General features: G+C 54.3%; 2 protein-coding genes across 3 annotated transcripts; one reads left to right on the forward strand and one right to left on the reverse strand.

The window, feature by feature from the left end:
* The first annotated feature begins 3,554 nt into the window (after positions 1-3,554).
* On the forward strand, positions 3,555-5,276 carry Swsap1 (SWIM-type zinc finger 7 associated protein 1). The gene is made up of 2 exons (XM_021643831.2): positions 3,555-3,809; positions 4,479-5,276. The coding sequence occupies exons 1-2, from the start codon at positions 3,579-3,581 to the stop codon at positions 4,977-4,979; spliced, it is 732 nt and encodes a 243-aa protein (XP_021499506.2). The 5' UTR covers positions 3,555-3,578; the 3' UTR covers positions 4,980-5,276.
* A 1,888-nt stretch (positions 5,277-7,164) lies between these two features.
* Epor (erythropoietin receptor) lies at positions 7,165-11,838 on the reverse strand. 2 transcript variants are annotated; one of them, XM_021643832.2, is made up of 8 exons: positions 11,602-11,838; positions 10,528-10,660; positions 10,016-10,191; positions 9,774-9,931; positions 8,909-9,062; positions 8,740-8,827; positions 7,977-8,064; positions 7,165-7,897 (listed from the first exon to the last, which is right to left on the reverse strand). In XM_021643832.2, exons 1-8 carry the CDS (start codon positions 11,714-11,716, stop codon positions 7,289-7,291), a joined length of 1,521 nt encoding a protein of 506 aa, XP_021499507.1. In that variant the 5' UTR covers positions 11,717-11,838; the 3' UTR covers positions 7,165-7,288. The 2 variants fall into 2 exon arrangements, with proteins under 2 accessions (XP_021499507.1, XP_060226830.1); XM_060370847.1 differs by lacking the exons at positions 10,528-10,660; positions 11,602-11,838 and having other exon boundaries at positions 10,020-10,158.
* Positions 11,839-15,113: the final 3,275 nt, after the last annotated feature.

A 15,113-nucleotide genomic window follows, 5' to 3' on the forward strand; every position in this document is an offset into this window, starting at 1 on the left:
AGAGCTCAGCAGATCAAACGGCCTGCCACCAAGCCTGCATGACAGCCTGAGTTCAAATCTCAGGGCCCACATGGTAGAAGGAGGGCTCTGACTCCCGCAGACCCTCCTCTGTCTCTTGTGCGCCATTACAGTGCCCACAGGCACCCGCAGGAACCCATAAAAACGAATAGGAAAGATTCTAGAGAGATGGCTGCTTTAGAGGACCCAGGTCCAATCCAAGCACCCACGGAACAGCTCACAACTGGAACTGCAGTTCCTGGGGACCCGACTCTGCTGGTGTCTTGTCTGCAGGTAGCAGGCACACGTATGAACAGGCATGCAGGTAAGACAGCCGTAAGCAGAACATACAGATAAGCAATGAGTGTCGGGGCCTGGAGAGAGGGCCCTCAGAAGGGACTAGCACTGGCTGCTCTTCCAGGGGACCTGGGTTTGATTCCCAGCACCCACACAGTGGCTCACAACCATCTGTAACTCCAGTTCCAGGGGCTCTGATGCTCTCTTCTGGCCTCCATGCACATTTGTGCTGCACAAACCTACAGGTGGACAAAATACTCATACACATAAAAAATTTTCACACACACACACACACACACATGAAAAACAAATGGCGGCCAGGCCTAGTGCTGCAGCCTGTAACCCCAGCGGCTTATGAGATTGAGACAGATGGGTCATGAGTTCGAGGCTTGCCTAGGTCAAGTTCAAGGCCAGCCTAGGCACCTTAAGGAAGGAGATGAACGTCTCAGTTTAAAAAGTCAAAATGTTGCAGGCGGCCGCAGCGGCAGTGGCAGTGGTTGGTGTGCATCTTTGTTCCCATCATTCACTTGGGAAGCAGAAGTGGGCAAAATCTCTCTGAGTTTGAGGCCAGCCTGGCCTACAGAGAGTTTCAGGAGAGCCAGGGCTACACAGAGGAACCTTGTCTTGGAAAATGAAATAAAATAAAAATTTAAAAAGTAAAATAAGCACTTTTAAGTGGGAGGGAGTTTGGAGAAGCAGATCAGGCGTTAAGAGTGCGCACTGCTTTCGTGGAGGACCTGGACGCAGTCCCCAGCCACCAGTCACACAATGGATGTCCCAGTTCCGACTTCTGAGGGCACCGGGCTTATGTGGTGCACACACCACACGCAGGCGAACACGTACAGCCATAAAATAAAAATAAGCAGATAAAACATTGAAGTGGGGAAAGGCAAAGAGGGCCAGGGTGTATGCAGCCCGGTGTTAGGATGCTTGGCTTCCTGAGCATGCGTGGGGCCTTGTGCTTAGTCCTCGGTGCTGAGGAGAAGGGAGGAAGGAAGAGCCCAAATCCGCAAACAGCCAGACAGACAGAGCAGAGCCAGACGGAGCCCTCAGAGCCAAGTCTTCTGGGCAAGGAGGAAGAAGTGCAAAGGCCTTGTGCTCAGCGTGCTCCTGTGAGCGGGGGTGGGGGGGTGGGGGGGTGGGGGGGTGGGGGGGTGGGTTGTGTGCTTTCAGCTGTGCAGCGTCGGGCTGTGTGTCTGGGTCGGGGGCTGAAGCAGCCTGCTTCCCAGACCAGTGTAAGCGTACTGAAGACGGTTGGACACTTGTGTGGAAAGGGTCAGTCACAGCAATCATCTCAAGATGTGCCCGTGCGTGTGCGTGTGTGTGTGTGTGTGTGTGTGTGTGTGTGTGTGCACGCGCACGTGTGTGCAAGGAACGCTGTGGACTGTGAATGTGGGGCTACTGTAGGGAAGGCTTTGTGTCAGGGCTGGGCTGTGTGTGTTAACAGAAATCTGAAAAAGGAATATATGCAGAGTGCCATCGTGTGTGTGTGCAGGGTGTAGGGGTGCCCAGCTGTGTGTGTGGGTGTCCTGGGGGACGTCGTGGAGCTGTTTTCTGTCCCCAGAGGGAGAGAGTAAGCCCAGGAAATCACAGTTCCGCCCTGTCCCTGGGTCTCCAGGCAACAGCTACCACTTTGAAGTTACTAGGAGACAAGGTTTCCAGGGAAACGCAAGCTTAAGTGACAGCTCCAGAGCCAAGTCTGGGTGAAGAGACTGGCTGAGCAAGTGGGGTCGCTCCTCTCGGTGCCCATCGCTCTTCCCTCCTCCATTCAAAGATTTAACAAGAGCCGCAGTTCCCCAGTGTGGTCTGCAGACTCTCAAGGATGAAGCAACCAAGGCCCTCATTCTCTCTCTCTCTCTCTACACACACACACACACACACACACACACACACACAATGTTCTCTCTCACCTCAGCACAGGCAAGCATTAAGAAGGCCCCAGAGAAAGTCAGATGACAGCCCTCTTCTAGAGTCCTCATGCAGGGGAGAGGGCTCAGTATGTGAAGTGCTGGATGTACAGGAATGAGCGAGCACCCAAGCAGAGGCCAGACAGGAACAGGACTGGGGAGAAAATGGGTGCTCCCGGCTGCCGGCAGCTGCTCGAGCAGATCAAAAGAAAGTCAATGGCTATCCTCCGAGAGTTCCAGGAAATGCGAAAGGTCTAGGACCCTATTTCAAAACAAAAAAGCCTGTGAGTCCCATAGCCCGTATAGAAGACCATCTGTGAACCTGTAGCCCATAAAAACACAACCCCATATTCAAGCACGCAAAGAAAAGCAAAGAGCTATCCCTGCCCATCTGTAACTGTCCTTCTGTGCCATTAGCAAATATCCACATCAACACATGGCAGTGACCACAGCAATCAGAACACACGTTTTGCAGCTGGGCAAGCTGAGGCTAGAAGTCTGGTTTTTATTTTCTTTTAACACAGGTGCTCACGTAGCCCAGGCTCACATAACTAGGGTTGACCTACATCTTTTTTTTTTTTCTTTCTAAAGATTTATTTAGGGGCTGGAGAGATGGCTCATAGGTTAAGAGCACTGGCTTTTCTTCCAGAGGTCCTGAGTTCAATTCCCAGGAACCACGTGGTGGCTCACAACCATCTAGAATGAGATCTGGTGTCCTCTTCTGATGTCTAGGCACATATACAGGCAGAATACTGTATAAATAATAATAAGTCTTTTTTTTTTAATGTCCTCACGTACACCTACATGCCAGGAGAGGGCATCAGATCCCGGTGTAGATGGCTGTGAGCCACCATGTGGTTGCTAGGAATTGAACACAGGACCTCTAGAAGAGCGGAGCAACTGCTGAGCCATCTCTCCAGCCTTTTTTTTTTTTTTTAAGATTAATTTTTACGTGTGTGTGCGCGAGCGCGCCATGTATATAAGTGTGCCATTGCCCGTGGGGGCCAGAAGAGGGCGTCGAATTCCCTGAAACTGGAGTAATGGATGAGTCACTTAGTGGGTGGCGGGAACTGAACTCGGGTCTTCTGGAAAAGCGGCCCGTGCTCTTATCCGCTGGGCCACTCTCTCTAGCTCCGCCCTCGAGGCTGGGCGTCCCTGCGGAGCGCGTCTGGACCCTCGGCCTTCCTTTCAATCTGCTCGCGCGGCCTCCGGCAGCAGATTCTCTCCAGCACCCATCCTCTCCCCACTCCGTGTTTTGAGCATTTGCCCACACCTCCAGCGACCGCCGGCGTCGCTACGAACGATAGCCAATCAGGCCTCGGCGTAGGCGGGCCCAAGATGACCTCGCACCCCTGATTGGCCAGCGGCGCTCGGCAAATGGCGGAGGCGCTGCGGCGGGTGCTGAACGCCGGGCGCGGGGAGGACGGCGGCGCGGGGCCGCCACTGCTGCTGCTGGGCGCCCCGCGCTCCGCGCAGACGTCGCTGCTGTTCGCGGCCGCTCTCGAGGCGGCAGGGGAAGGCCGCGGGCCCGTGCTCTTCCTGACACGGCGGCCGCTCCAGAGCCTGCCGCTCAGCACACCCGCGGCGCGGGACCACTGGCGGCTCCAGGTACCCGGAGGGCTGGACTTGGCGGTGTGTCAAGCAATGGCGGAAGAGTCTGTGCGTGAGTGACAGGTCGGCTGGCCAATGGCGGCGCGGACCGTAGATTTACGCGGAGATCGTTGTACAGCCTCTGTGGAAGAGGCGGAGTAGCCACGCGGGTTAGCCGCCCGTGCGGTTTAGTTAAGATTGAATGAGAGACCGTCTGTGGTCGGGCTTGTTAGCGAGCACGGGCGCCAACAAAACACACCACCACCACCACAAACAACAACAACAACAACACAAAAGACGGGCTGGGGCTCAATAGAGCGCGCACCCAACCTGTGCGAAGCCCTGGGTTCCATTCCTTTAACCGGGCTTCATAGTAACGCCCGGGATGCGAGTCTCAGGAGGTCAGTGGATCATCCTGGGCAACAAAACGAGTTTGCAGTCATCCTGGTTTATATGAGACCCTGTATCAAAGAAGAAAAATAATAATTTTTCCTTAAATAATTTTGATGAGTGCTGGAAAGGGGCAGGGGACAAGGGTGAAGGATATTTGAGCCGCTGTTTCATTCTGGAACTTTACGTACGGATGGAGCATGAGAGCCTCAGCCTGGAAAATACGGAAAAAGCGAGGCAGCCGTAATAGGGAGTCTTGGCCTCCTGTATTAAATCTGGCCTCTTTCTGTCTTCTAGAAGGTTCGATTCCAGTACCCGTCCTCACTTCAAGAGCTGCTCCAGCTGCTAGCCTCTGCCCACGAGGCCCCAGGGCACTCTCCGTCCCTTGTGCTGCTGGATGGCCTGGAAGAGTACCTAACAGAGGGTCCGGGTGTCCAGGAAGTCGCCTACCTGGCTGCATTGCTTCTAGACACTGCCGCGTACTTCAGCCACCGTCTTGGAGGGTGTGGCGGCTGCGGGCTGGTGGTAGCTCTTGAGACCCAAAGAGAAGCAGATGGTGACGCCCCTCATCTCACCTTACTTCAGCGGTATTTTCCTGCACAGTGCTGGCTGCAGCCTGATGCCCTAGGCTCCGGACAGCACCGCTGCCTTCGGGCCAGCCTGGATTTGGACAAGCTGAGCCCCAGGATAGAGTGGTCAGTGACCTTCTTACCCGGCGGAGAGATGAAGATCGCCCCATTGCCAGCGCAGGCGTCTAAGCCCAGCTCGGATGTGAAGGGTCCGACCACTGATGGGTGACAGTCCCTTGGATGGAATACGTCCTTCAGAGACAGGTGCAGACTCAGAGACCTGAAAGATGCAGGTTTTCCGGTTGTCAGCTAGCATCGGCAGTGGCTGAGGGGCATTGGCGACAAGCATAATGACGTCACCTTGATTCCTGGGACCAACGTGGTAGAAAGTTGGAACTGATTGCTTCAAGTTGCCTTCTGACTTCCACATTTGGGTAGAAGCATATGCCCTCCACACTAATAAGTAAATAACAAAACTTTAAACATAAATAAATTAAATCCTCTCAGGCTTTCTTTGCCTACTCACCATTGTGAATGAGATCTAGCCATGTTTCCTACTTCATTTCCTTCTACCTGCTGCATTTTTTTCCCCAAATAGGATCTCTTGTAGCACAGGCTAGCCTCGAGGTAGAAACTTAGCTGAGGATGTTCTTGAACTCCTCATCCTCCAGGCTCATCTCTTGAGGGCAGGGCCTGTGGAGTGTGCTCCCATTCTTGGCTCCTCTTGCATATCCCATGGGTGTCTGTGTCCCAGTTACATCAGTGTGTTGACTTACATCCTGTTGGGGGGGCTCTAAGTCACGTGACCTTGCACCTGTGCGTACAGCCGGGAGTGGAATCACTCCATACAGAGTGTGCATATGTTTAGCTGTCTTAGGACATCCATTTTTTAAAGTCATTAAACTGAAGCTGAGTGTGCTGATGTGCAAAATGGTAAGGCCAGTTTGGGGAGGTAGAGGTCGGAGGTCACAAGTGCAAGGTTGTCCTTGGCTACATCAGGTTTTAGAAGTCACTGTGGCTTACAGTAGACCCTGTCTCAAAAAACCAAGATGGGCCAGGTGTGGTGGCACAGGACTTTAATCCTAGACAGAGGCAGGTGGATCTGTGTGGATATGTTTAAGGCCAGCCTGATCTACATGGCAAGTTCCAGGGCTACTTAGTGAGACCCTGTCTTGACAAACAAAAAACTAGGGAGCTGGAGAGAAGGCTCAGCGGATAAGAGAGATCACAGGACCTGGGTTCCCAGCACCCACCTCAGACACAAGCATTGTAGCTACAGCTCCTGGGGATCTGGCTACCCACTTTTGGCTTCCTAGAGCCACCAGACATGAAGTGGTGGACATGCATACATATAAACAGAACACACATACACATGAAATATAAGTACATATATCTGAAAAAACAAAACAGACCAAAGATGGTGTGAAGGGAGATAGACACCTCATCCTGCAATGAAAGCTCCTTAAGCTCAGGGTGTAAACAACTCAAAGACTTCAGGAAGTCCCTGAAACTCATAAGTGAGCTGAGCTGCTTGGAACGGAAGCTCTAACCTGCTGAGCTGCTCAGGCTGTGCTCTGAGCTCGGGGTTCCCAGCTTTGTGAACTGTCAGCCATGCTGAGGTGGGCTTTGGTTATGTAGCTATTTGGGTCACTTCTACTCCCATATTCCCGTACAGAACCCTAGTAAAACTCATTGATTCACCAAACTGGATTTTCGTGGTATGCACCCCAGGGTGTGTTACAGGTTTTTTGTCTGGCAGGTTGATGTTTGTTCATGTCACAGATGGGGAATGAGGCACTAAGTTTCGGAGCAGCCAGTGAAATGTACCCTGACCATTGTAGTCTTCACATGGCCAGATCCAAAATTTCAGTCTTAGCTCAAAGACTTTAGCTGTTTGTTTCCATAGTCTGGATCCAGGGAGAGGTTAAGTCTGAGGCTATGGCAGAAGACGTGCTGTAGCTGAGTAGGCAGAATGCCTGCCTAACGTGTAAAAAGTTTACTGCCCGGTACCCGCTAAGCTGGGTGTGGTAGAGTGTGCCCGAAGTCCCGGCCCTTGGGGGAGTAGAGGCAGGAGCATCAGGAGGTCAAGGTCACCTTCGGCTTCCTGTCTCAAACAACTACTGTAGGTGCTAGCCAGAGACCTGTGAGGGAGAAAGCATTTCCCATGCAAACCTAAGGACATGGTTACTCATGAGAAAAAAAAAAAAAAAAAGCAAACGAGAAAACTGGTTTTGGTGTAGTCTGCAGCTTTTGCAGCAGGCCAAAGGCAAGGAGAGGCAGACAGGAAAGACAAGCAGAAGCGCACAGACAGCTAGCCCGGAAGAGGGGAGAGAATCAACTTCTGTACATGAATTGAGGCGTACACGCACCCACACTCACACCATACACACGCACACAAAGAAGACAAAGTCACAGTAGAAAAATCGATACATATATTTCTATATACAGTCATTGCAAGTCCTGTCGCTCCCTGGGCAAAGGGAGCCATGACTTTAAGTATGGCCTCACCAATCCCCTTCAAGAAGTGAGCTTGGAGTCCTAGGAGCAGGCCACGTAACTGCAGCGCAGAGGCTCTGGGTCTGAGACAAGGCTGTTCTCATAGGGGTGGGAGTAGGGGCCGCCAGATGAGTCCCCATGGACTCCCTGGGAATCCCCGGAACTGTAGTCTGTCGAGATACCCGAATCAGACACAAGGTACAGGTACTTCAGGTGAGGTGGAGTGGGAGGTGGCTCAGGAGGCAGCGCCTGTGGGCACAGGAGCTGAGAGCTGGGGTCTAGGATGGTGTACTCGAAGCTGGAAGGCGAGGTGCCCTCTGGCCTGGGCTTTGAGGCCAAGTCGGAGGGGCAGGAGGACGTTTCTGAGCCTTCATCCAGAGTCGCTGGGTCCACACTGTCCCCAGACCCTGAGAGGTTCTCACCACCTGGGCTCCGCGGCAGCAACCACTCATCCAGAACCAGGTAGGTGTCCTGGGCGTGCTCAGTGCCCCCTGGCTCCAGGAAGGGTCCTTCGTCACCTGGCCCAGGGTCCCCAGCTGGTGTCGCTCCCCATGGGCGCTCTGAGAGGACTTCCAGGTGGGCAGGCGGGTCCTCGGGGAAGGCGCTGCTCGGGCTCCACCACAGACAGCCATCGTGCTGCAGCAGCCACAGCTGGAAGAGAGGCTCGCCAGCTCAGAGGCCCGCTCTGTGGCAGCAGGCACCGCCGGGAGAGGACCCACAGGCCACCTACCTGGAAGTTACCCTTGTGGGTGGTGAAGAGGCCCTCGAACTCGCTCTCTGGGCTCGGGATGCCAGGCCAGATCTTCTGCTGCAGAGTCCTGTTGCCATGGGTAGAAACAAGTCCGTGGATGCGTGACACCCACCCGTGCCCTCTCAGAGCCCCACCACAGAGATGCTGGCATTCCTGCAGGAATGGGAAGCAGCCTGTGGGGAGGCATCAGTGAGGCCTAAGAGTAGCTGGGATAGTTTTGAAGGATGCACAGGAGTTCAGTGTGTGCTGCGTCACAACCCTTATCAGACTCCTTTTGAGTAGGGGGAGGGATCCCCAGGACCACCAAAATTGTGTGTGTAAAGAAACAGGGCCATAAAAGGAAAATAGGTTGTGCGCTTATGGAAGAGCAGCAAGGCCAAAACTTTGAGCCCACTGGGAATATAAGTATCTCAAGTGTGACTGGGCAGATCGTTAAAGCCAATGGCTTAAATCTGTTCCATTAAACTTTCTGGTTGATTTGGCAAAGCTGACGGCATTGGGAAATGGAACCCACAAAGGAATGCAGGAAGAAGCCATCACCAAGGTCAAGGGAAGTCCAGCAGGTTCCCAAGAGCGAAGTCCAAGAGTCTGGCTGTGTGGTCGACTTGCATTCTTAGCAGTCACCACACACTGTGTGACGCCGGGCAAGCGCTGCTCGCCTCTCTCTGAGCCTCGTCCCGCCCCCCACCCCCAGGCAAATCCCAGGGGACCACCTAAGTTAGAGCTCAGGTTGGGGGCTCACCGGCGGTGGGACAGCAGGGCGAGCACTGCCAGCAACAGCGAGATGAGGACGAGGATGAGAGACAGCGTCAGGATGAGAGGGTCCAGGTCTGGGAGGGCAGGAAGGAGGTCAGGGGGGGTTGCCGGGTCTCCGCCCGGCTCCTCCTTCACCCGAGGAACTGGGGCCTCACCGCTCGCGGTCAGCAGCGACGCGGGCTCAGACCAGGCGCTCCAGAATCCGCTGAAGCTGGGCTCGGCCATGCGCGCTCGAACAGCGAAGGTGTAGCGCGTCCCGCCCCGCAGGTTGCTCAGGACACACTCGGTGCGTCCTTCCAGAACCTCCACCTGGGGGCCGGTGGAGCCAGGAGACAGCTAACCAGCTAGCACCGACCGAGAACGGGGTCTGGGAGCTTGCAGGGAGGCATCTAGTCAGCACCGTCCTCGCGGGAAGGGTGTCTGGGGGCGCTCGGTAGCAAAGCCAACCAGAGCGAGGACGCCCAGAGGCAGGAGCTGGCCCTGGGCCATATAAAAGGCAGAGGCAGACACCTCACAGAGACCATGTACCAGGTTGTGAAAGGGCCCAAGCTCGGATGGGTTGCCCAGAGGCATTCGGGGGACAGTGAGCTATCGTGAGCCCCAAAGATATGGGCCAACGATGTGGTTCAGTGGACCCAAGTCCTGAAAGGAGAAGGCCCACGAAGGTCGTCCTTTAACCTCTACAAGTAAGTGCTCAGTGGCAAGCATGCCACACACATAAATAAAATTTAATGTCTACGCGTCAGGAAAGAGAGCATTTAAAAATAGCAATGGGGGAGGGGATGGAGAGATGGCTCAGAGGTTAAGAGCACTGTCTGCTCTTCCAGAGATCCTGAGTTCAGTTCCCAGCAACCACAGGGAGGCTCACAACCATCTATAGTGAGATCTGGTGCCCTCTGCTGGCGTTCAGGTGTACATGCAGGCAGAACACTGTATACATAATAAATAAATAAATCTAAAATAATAATAATAGCGATGGGATGTTGGAGGTTGGGCGGGGCTGCCCTCCCAGGCTCTCACCCTTTGCGTGCCCCCTGCCCGGTTGCCTGCCGACACGTCCACCTCGTAGCGGATGTGGGTGGTCATGGGTGCCCCGGGGGGTGGCAGCCAGCGCAGCACCACGTGGCTGCCCTCCTCCGCCCGGCGCGCCAGCAGCCCGGCGGGGGCGTCCAGGAGCACTGCAGAAGGAAATGGGTCCGGTAGGCGGGGGCCCCATCCCGGCCCCACCCGGACCGAGGGTGCTCCCCTGCCCTCTCACCTACCTACTTCATTGATATGGATGGTGCGCTGGTAGCGAGGAGACCCCGAGGCCGCCGTCACGCGCAGCTCCAGCGGCACGAAGCTCGACGTGTCTGCGGTGGGCAGCGAGCACCAGAAGCGCACGGAGCCGCGGACGGTGGGCGCCTGGTGCAGGCGACAGGACTTTCGTGACTCACCCCTGCGCAGCCGGGGCAACCGGGGAGGAAAGGTTGAACAAGAAGGGAGGGCAAGAGGTGACTGGAGAGTTCCAGATTCCCTTTACCCAGATCCCCACGACCAGCGCGTCCTAACTCCAACCTGACACGCGAGTCTATTGATGGAGAGACATTATCCTAGCCCCGACCACGAGGGGGCGCCCTCCACACCGCTTCTTTCCCTCCCCCTCCCTCTCACCCCAAGCTGTCCGACCTTAACTTTGACTGCAGGCCCGGGGAGCCCTTCCAGGCAATGACATCCAGGAAACTCGGCTGCACCCACCCCTGCCTAAGGCCGCCTCGTCCTGGGGGGGACTCACTCAAGCTGGTAAGAGAAAGTGTAGTTGAAGCCCGTCCCGGAGCTCGCCGCTTCCTCCCAGAAACACACCAAGTCTTCCAAGCGCTGGGTGAAGCACAGCAGTTCTTCGGAGTCCCGGGATGCCAGCAGGGCCGCTGCGGAAAGGGGTGGCCGCGGCGGGGGAAGGGGAGGGTCAGGAAAGTCCAGGCCTGCCTTCCACAGTCCCCTCGCCCTCCCTCCGGTCGCCTGTGCAGACCCGATAATCGCGGTGCCCCGCCCTCTTCTCCAAGACGGCCCTGGAGGGGTCTTGCAGAGTGGCGCCTCCTAAACTCCCAAGAGTAGCGACCCCGCCTGCCTCGTTCCACCCCCAAGCGCACACCCACCCACCCTGCGAGTTGAGCGGTGCCGGCCCCGCCCTAGCGGGTGTGTGTGCAGGGAATCGACTATCGGTCCCCGCAGGCACCCGGCTGCCCCTCGATAGCGCCAACCGTGTCCCCCGCCCCCTTCCTCCTCCTCGCAAGCCCTGGGCACCATCCGCGCGCCGAACTGTGTTTACGGCCGCGCGTTCTCCCGGATCCTGTGAGCTTGATCGCCTCCCCCAGGAGCTCCGACCTAGAACTTCCTAGCCGCTGCGATTTTTACCGTGTCCCAGACTCCCTCAGAACACAAAACAGAGCTCAGGTGCTGGCTCTTGCCTGTCATCCCAGCAGCTGGGAGGTGGGGAGGCAGGAGATCGGTAGTTCAAGCCCAACTTCAGCTACATAGTGGCTTTTAATGGCAGCCTTGGCTATATGGATCCTGCCTCAGAAACAAAAACAGCACAGGCATAGTGACATATGCCTTTAATCCTAGCAGTTCAAGGCCAGCCTGGTAAGCCTAGTGAGATCCTGTTTCAAACAAACAATCTTCTAAGCCTTCTGCTTTGGGTGTCACTCCAGGGCCTAGACACTGACAGTCCTCATCAAGTTCAGACACCCTGTTTGGCCCCTAGGATTCCATCTGGAGGGTCCTCTGGGACCCAGGCTGGGGATTCAGGCCCTAGCACTCCCCTCCCCTTCTGAGACTTAATGAGGAAGTGCCAATGCACAGCTCTTACCTTTGCTCTCAAACTTGGAGTCCGGGAGGCTGGGTGAGGGCGCCCAGGCTGCCCCAGCGAGAAGGAGACAGAGGGGGCCAACTCGAGGCCAGAGGGGCACCCTGAGATGGTCCATGCTGTAGCCCCAGCCCCTCCGTGCCCCCCAACCCCACCTCCCTTTCCCTTTCCCCTTTCCCCTTTCCCCCAGTCCACAGCTGGGTCAGCAGCAGCTGCCGGACACAGCTGACCAGGAGCTTCCAAGTAGCGGCTCCCTCCAGGGGGCGGGGCCGGCAAGCAGTCTGGGGACAGATAAGCTATAGGCCTCCAAGGGAACGGGCCCTTTTGGGGCACAACCGATGCCTAAACCAGTGTAGGGGGTGGGGCAGAGAGCAGGGTATTGTTTTGGGTGGTTTGCTAACGTGGTCATGGACAGGTGACTGTACCATATATGCATAGGTACATACATACATATATACATCTATGTATGTATGTACCTACATCTGTCTACCTATCTGCCTATCTGTCTGCCCATGTGTATACCAGTAATTCAGGTATGAACATATCCACACATGTATCTTTGTCTGTGTGTATGTATCCATATATTTATCCATGTACGTGTGTGTCCATGCATGTATCTACCCATGTATGTATGTGTGTGTGTATGTATACCTCCACCTATCTATTTTGGTAGTGCTGGGGATAAACTCAGGGCTTTCCACCTGCTAGGCAAGTGCTGCACCGAATTCAACTTTTTTTTTTTTTTTTAAATACAGGAAGCTGGGGGCTGGAGAGATGGCTCAGAAGTTAAGCACATTCGATGCTCTTCCAGAGGTCCTGAGTTCAATTCCCAGCAACCACAGGGTGGCTCGTGACCATCCACAGTGAGATCTGGTGCCCTCTTCTGGCCTGCAGGCACACATGCAGGCAAAACACTTGTGCATATAATATATATATTTTTTTTAATTCTTTAAAAAATTTTTAATTCTTTAAAAAAAAAAATAGAGTACAGGAAGCACAGGTCTGCAGTCCCATCACTCAGGAGCTGAGACAGGAGGATTGCCACAGTTCCAAGAGAATCTGGGCTTTTTACTGACACCCTGTGTCAAAAAAAGCAAAACAATCCTGGGCTGTAGCTCAGTTGGTGGAGCACTTGCCCGGCATGTTTGAGGCCCTGGGTTCCAGTCCCAGCACACTTACTGGGCGAGGTGGGTGCACACCTGTCAGCCCAACAGGCAAGAAGTAGGAGGACCAGAAGTCCTCACTTATACAGTGAACTTTTCTGCCAACCCGGAAGACCTAGGCTCAAATACTGGGAGAGTACGGTGGGAGGGCTGACTCCCAAAGTCGTCCTCTGACCTCCGCACGTGCGCTCGACATATGTGCCCGCGCATGTGACTCACACACAATTTTTATTTTAAAAGACAATACATACATTCTTGTTACATACATACATTCTTACATACATACATACATGTAAGAATGTGGACATGCCGGCATACACCTGTAATCCCAGTGCTTCGGGAGCTGAGGCAGAAGGATTGCCACAAACTCGGCGACAGCCTGGGCCACACCTCAGGATCCTGTTGCAAAGTCAGTCAAATTAAAAGGCAGATGTCTGAGGCTGGAGAGATGGCTCTGTGGTTAAGAACACTGGCTGCTCTGGCAGAGGACCCAGGCTGGATTCCCAGCACACACATGATGCCTCACAACTGTCTGTAACTCCAGATCTGGGGAGAAACAACACTCTCTTCCAGCCCCCGAGGGCACCGCACATATGGACATACAGGTGAAAACGTGCAAGCACATAAAACAAGAACATCAAAAGATGGTTATCAGTGCAACCCTCTTCCTCAGAAAAAGGGCTTTTGGGGGGTTCGTATAGACCCTCAACATTCTTTTTGGAGACATTATGGTTATGTATCAAAGGCTCAAGCTCACAGGGATCTCCCTGCTTCTCTTCCTCTTCCCTTGCCCACAAGCTGTGACGACAGGCACGTGCCGCCATGGAAATGGGTGTCGGGGAGCACTCTCAGGAGCTAGCGCAAATGAGATGATGCCACACATCCAAAAGGGGTCAAGGAGCCAATGTTCGTGAAAGAAAGAAGCCTGGGCTGGAGGGATGGCTCAGGAGTTCAGAGCACCCACTGCTCTTGGGGAGGACCCTGGTTTGATGGCCAGCACCCGTTTGGTGGCTCACAACTTGTCTGTAGCCCCAGTTCTGCCCTCACATATAAAATAGATACAAATAAATAATTTAAAACACGGCTGGGCGTGGTGGCTTACGACTTTCATCCCAGCACTCGGGAGGCAGAGGCAGGTGGATCTCTGTGAGTTCAAGAACAGCCTGGTGTATAGAGTGAGTTCCAGAACAGCCAAGGCTACACGGGGAAGGAGGAGCAAGTCAACTCTTGAGAGTTGTCCTCTGACTTCCATATGTGGCCTATGTGGCACGTACCCCCCCAACAAAATATAAAATTTAAAATGTTCAAAAGCATGGCACATACTGTACCTGGTCTATTAGACCTTCTACGATGCTTCTCTTTCCCTCCGAGTGGCCTGCCATACATGCCACTGAGGCAATGTTCACAACAGTAGAAATGGCTTTCATCCTCCTTCACCAGAATTCTCTGTCTTCCTCCTAACAGCTCTCAAATTTACCTGGAATCCACATCCCCTCCCAAACTCTGCCCTAGGATCTGAAGTTCCTACGCCAGTTCCAGAGTTGGGCGTAGAATCTGGTCCTGGCCAGTCAGCAGGGACTGACTGGTCCAGGCATGTTCCATGCTCGCCCAGTGGAGCCCATTCTGGGACTTCAGCTGGGTCAAACCGGAGCAAGCCCGGGGTGTGAGATGGAAGGGGTCGTTGCTGCCTGTGAGGCATGAAACTTTGCAGCCTGGGGAAGTGGCACATGCTTGTGACCCCAGCACTTGAGAGGTAGATCAGGAGGGCGCACTTGGCTACATAGCAAGCTTGGGGCCACCGTGCCCTAAGTGAGATTTTTGATTGAAAACAACAACAAAACCAAACTAACAGGAAACAGTGGCTGAGGAGAAGGCTCAGTGGGTGAAGTGTTTGCTGTGCAAGCCTGGGGAGCCCAGTTCGGATCCTAGCGCCCACGTGAAAGGCAGGATGACGGGTTCCTGCATGAGATCCCACTGCCAGACAGTCTAGCTGAGTGGGTGAGTACCAAGTTCAGGGAAGGGCCCTGTCTCAAAAAATAAGGTGGAGAGGAATCAACGAAGTCATCGAAGACTCCTCTGCCCTGTGCAAGTGCCTGCCTGCATACACATGTACATAACACACACACACAATCATAATAATGTTCTTTTTGTTGTTTGCTTTTGTTTGGTTTGTTTGTTTTTTCAAGACAGGGTTTCTCTGTGTAGCCCTGGCACTCCTTGCACCCACTCTGTAGATCAGTCTGTCCTCAGACTCAGAGATCTGTCTGCCTCTGCCTCCTGAGTGCTGGGATGCACATGCCACCACTTCCAGGAATAAGAATGTCCCTTTGGTTACTATAAAAACAACAGAAG

This window comes from Meriones unguiculatus, chromosome 1 (assembly GCF_030254825.1).
Source record: "Meriones unguiculatus strain TT.TT164.6M chromosome 1, Bangor_MerUng_6.1, whole genome shotgun sequence".
In the NCBI taxonomy this organism is placed as follows: Eukaryota; Metazoa; Chordata; class Mammalia; order Rodentia; family Muridae; genus Meriones; species Meriones unguiculatus.

What these genes read in the sequence shown, in the direction of transcription:
- Swsap1 (XM_021643831.2), top strand. Translation starts at nt 3,579, where the DNA reads ATGGCGGAGGCGCTGCGGCGGGTGCTGAACGCCGGGCGCGGGGAGGAC. An exon ending in GGGACCACTGGCGGCTCCAG is followed by an intron (nt 3,810 to 4,478) that starts GTACCCGGAGGG and finishes TCTGTCTTCTAG; the next exon opens with AAGGTTCGATTCCAGTACCC.
- Epor (XM_021643832.2), bottom strand. Translation starts at nt 11,716, where the DNA reads ATGGACCATCTCAGGGTGCCCCTCTGGCCTCGAGTTGGCCCCCTCTGT. An exon ending in ACTTTCTCTTACCAGCTTGA is followed by an intron (nt 10,192 to 10,527) that starts GTGAGTCCCCCC and finishes CCGGCTGCGCAG; the next exon opens with GGGTGAGTCACGAAAGTCCT. An exon ending in GGGCAGGGGGCACGCAAAGG is followed by an intron (nt 9,063 to 9,773) that starts GTGAGAGCCTGG and finishes ACCGGCCCCCAG; the next exon opens with GTGGAGGTTCTGGAAGGACG.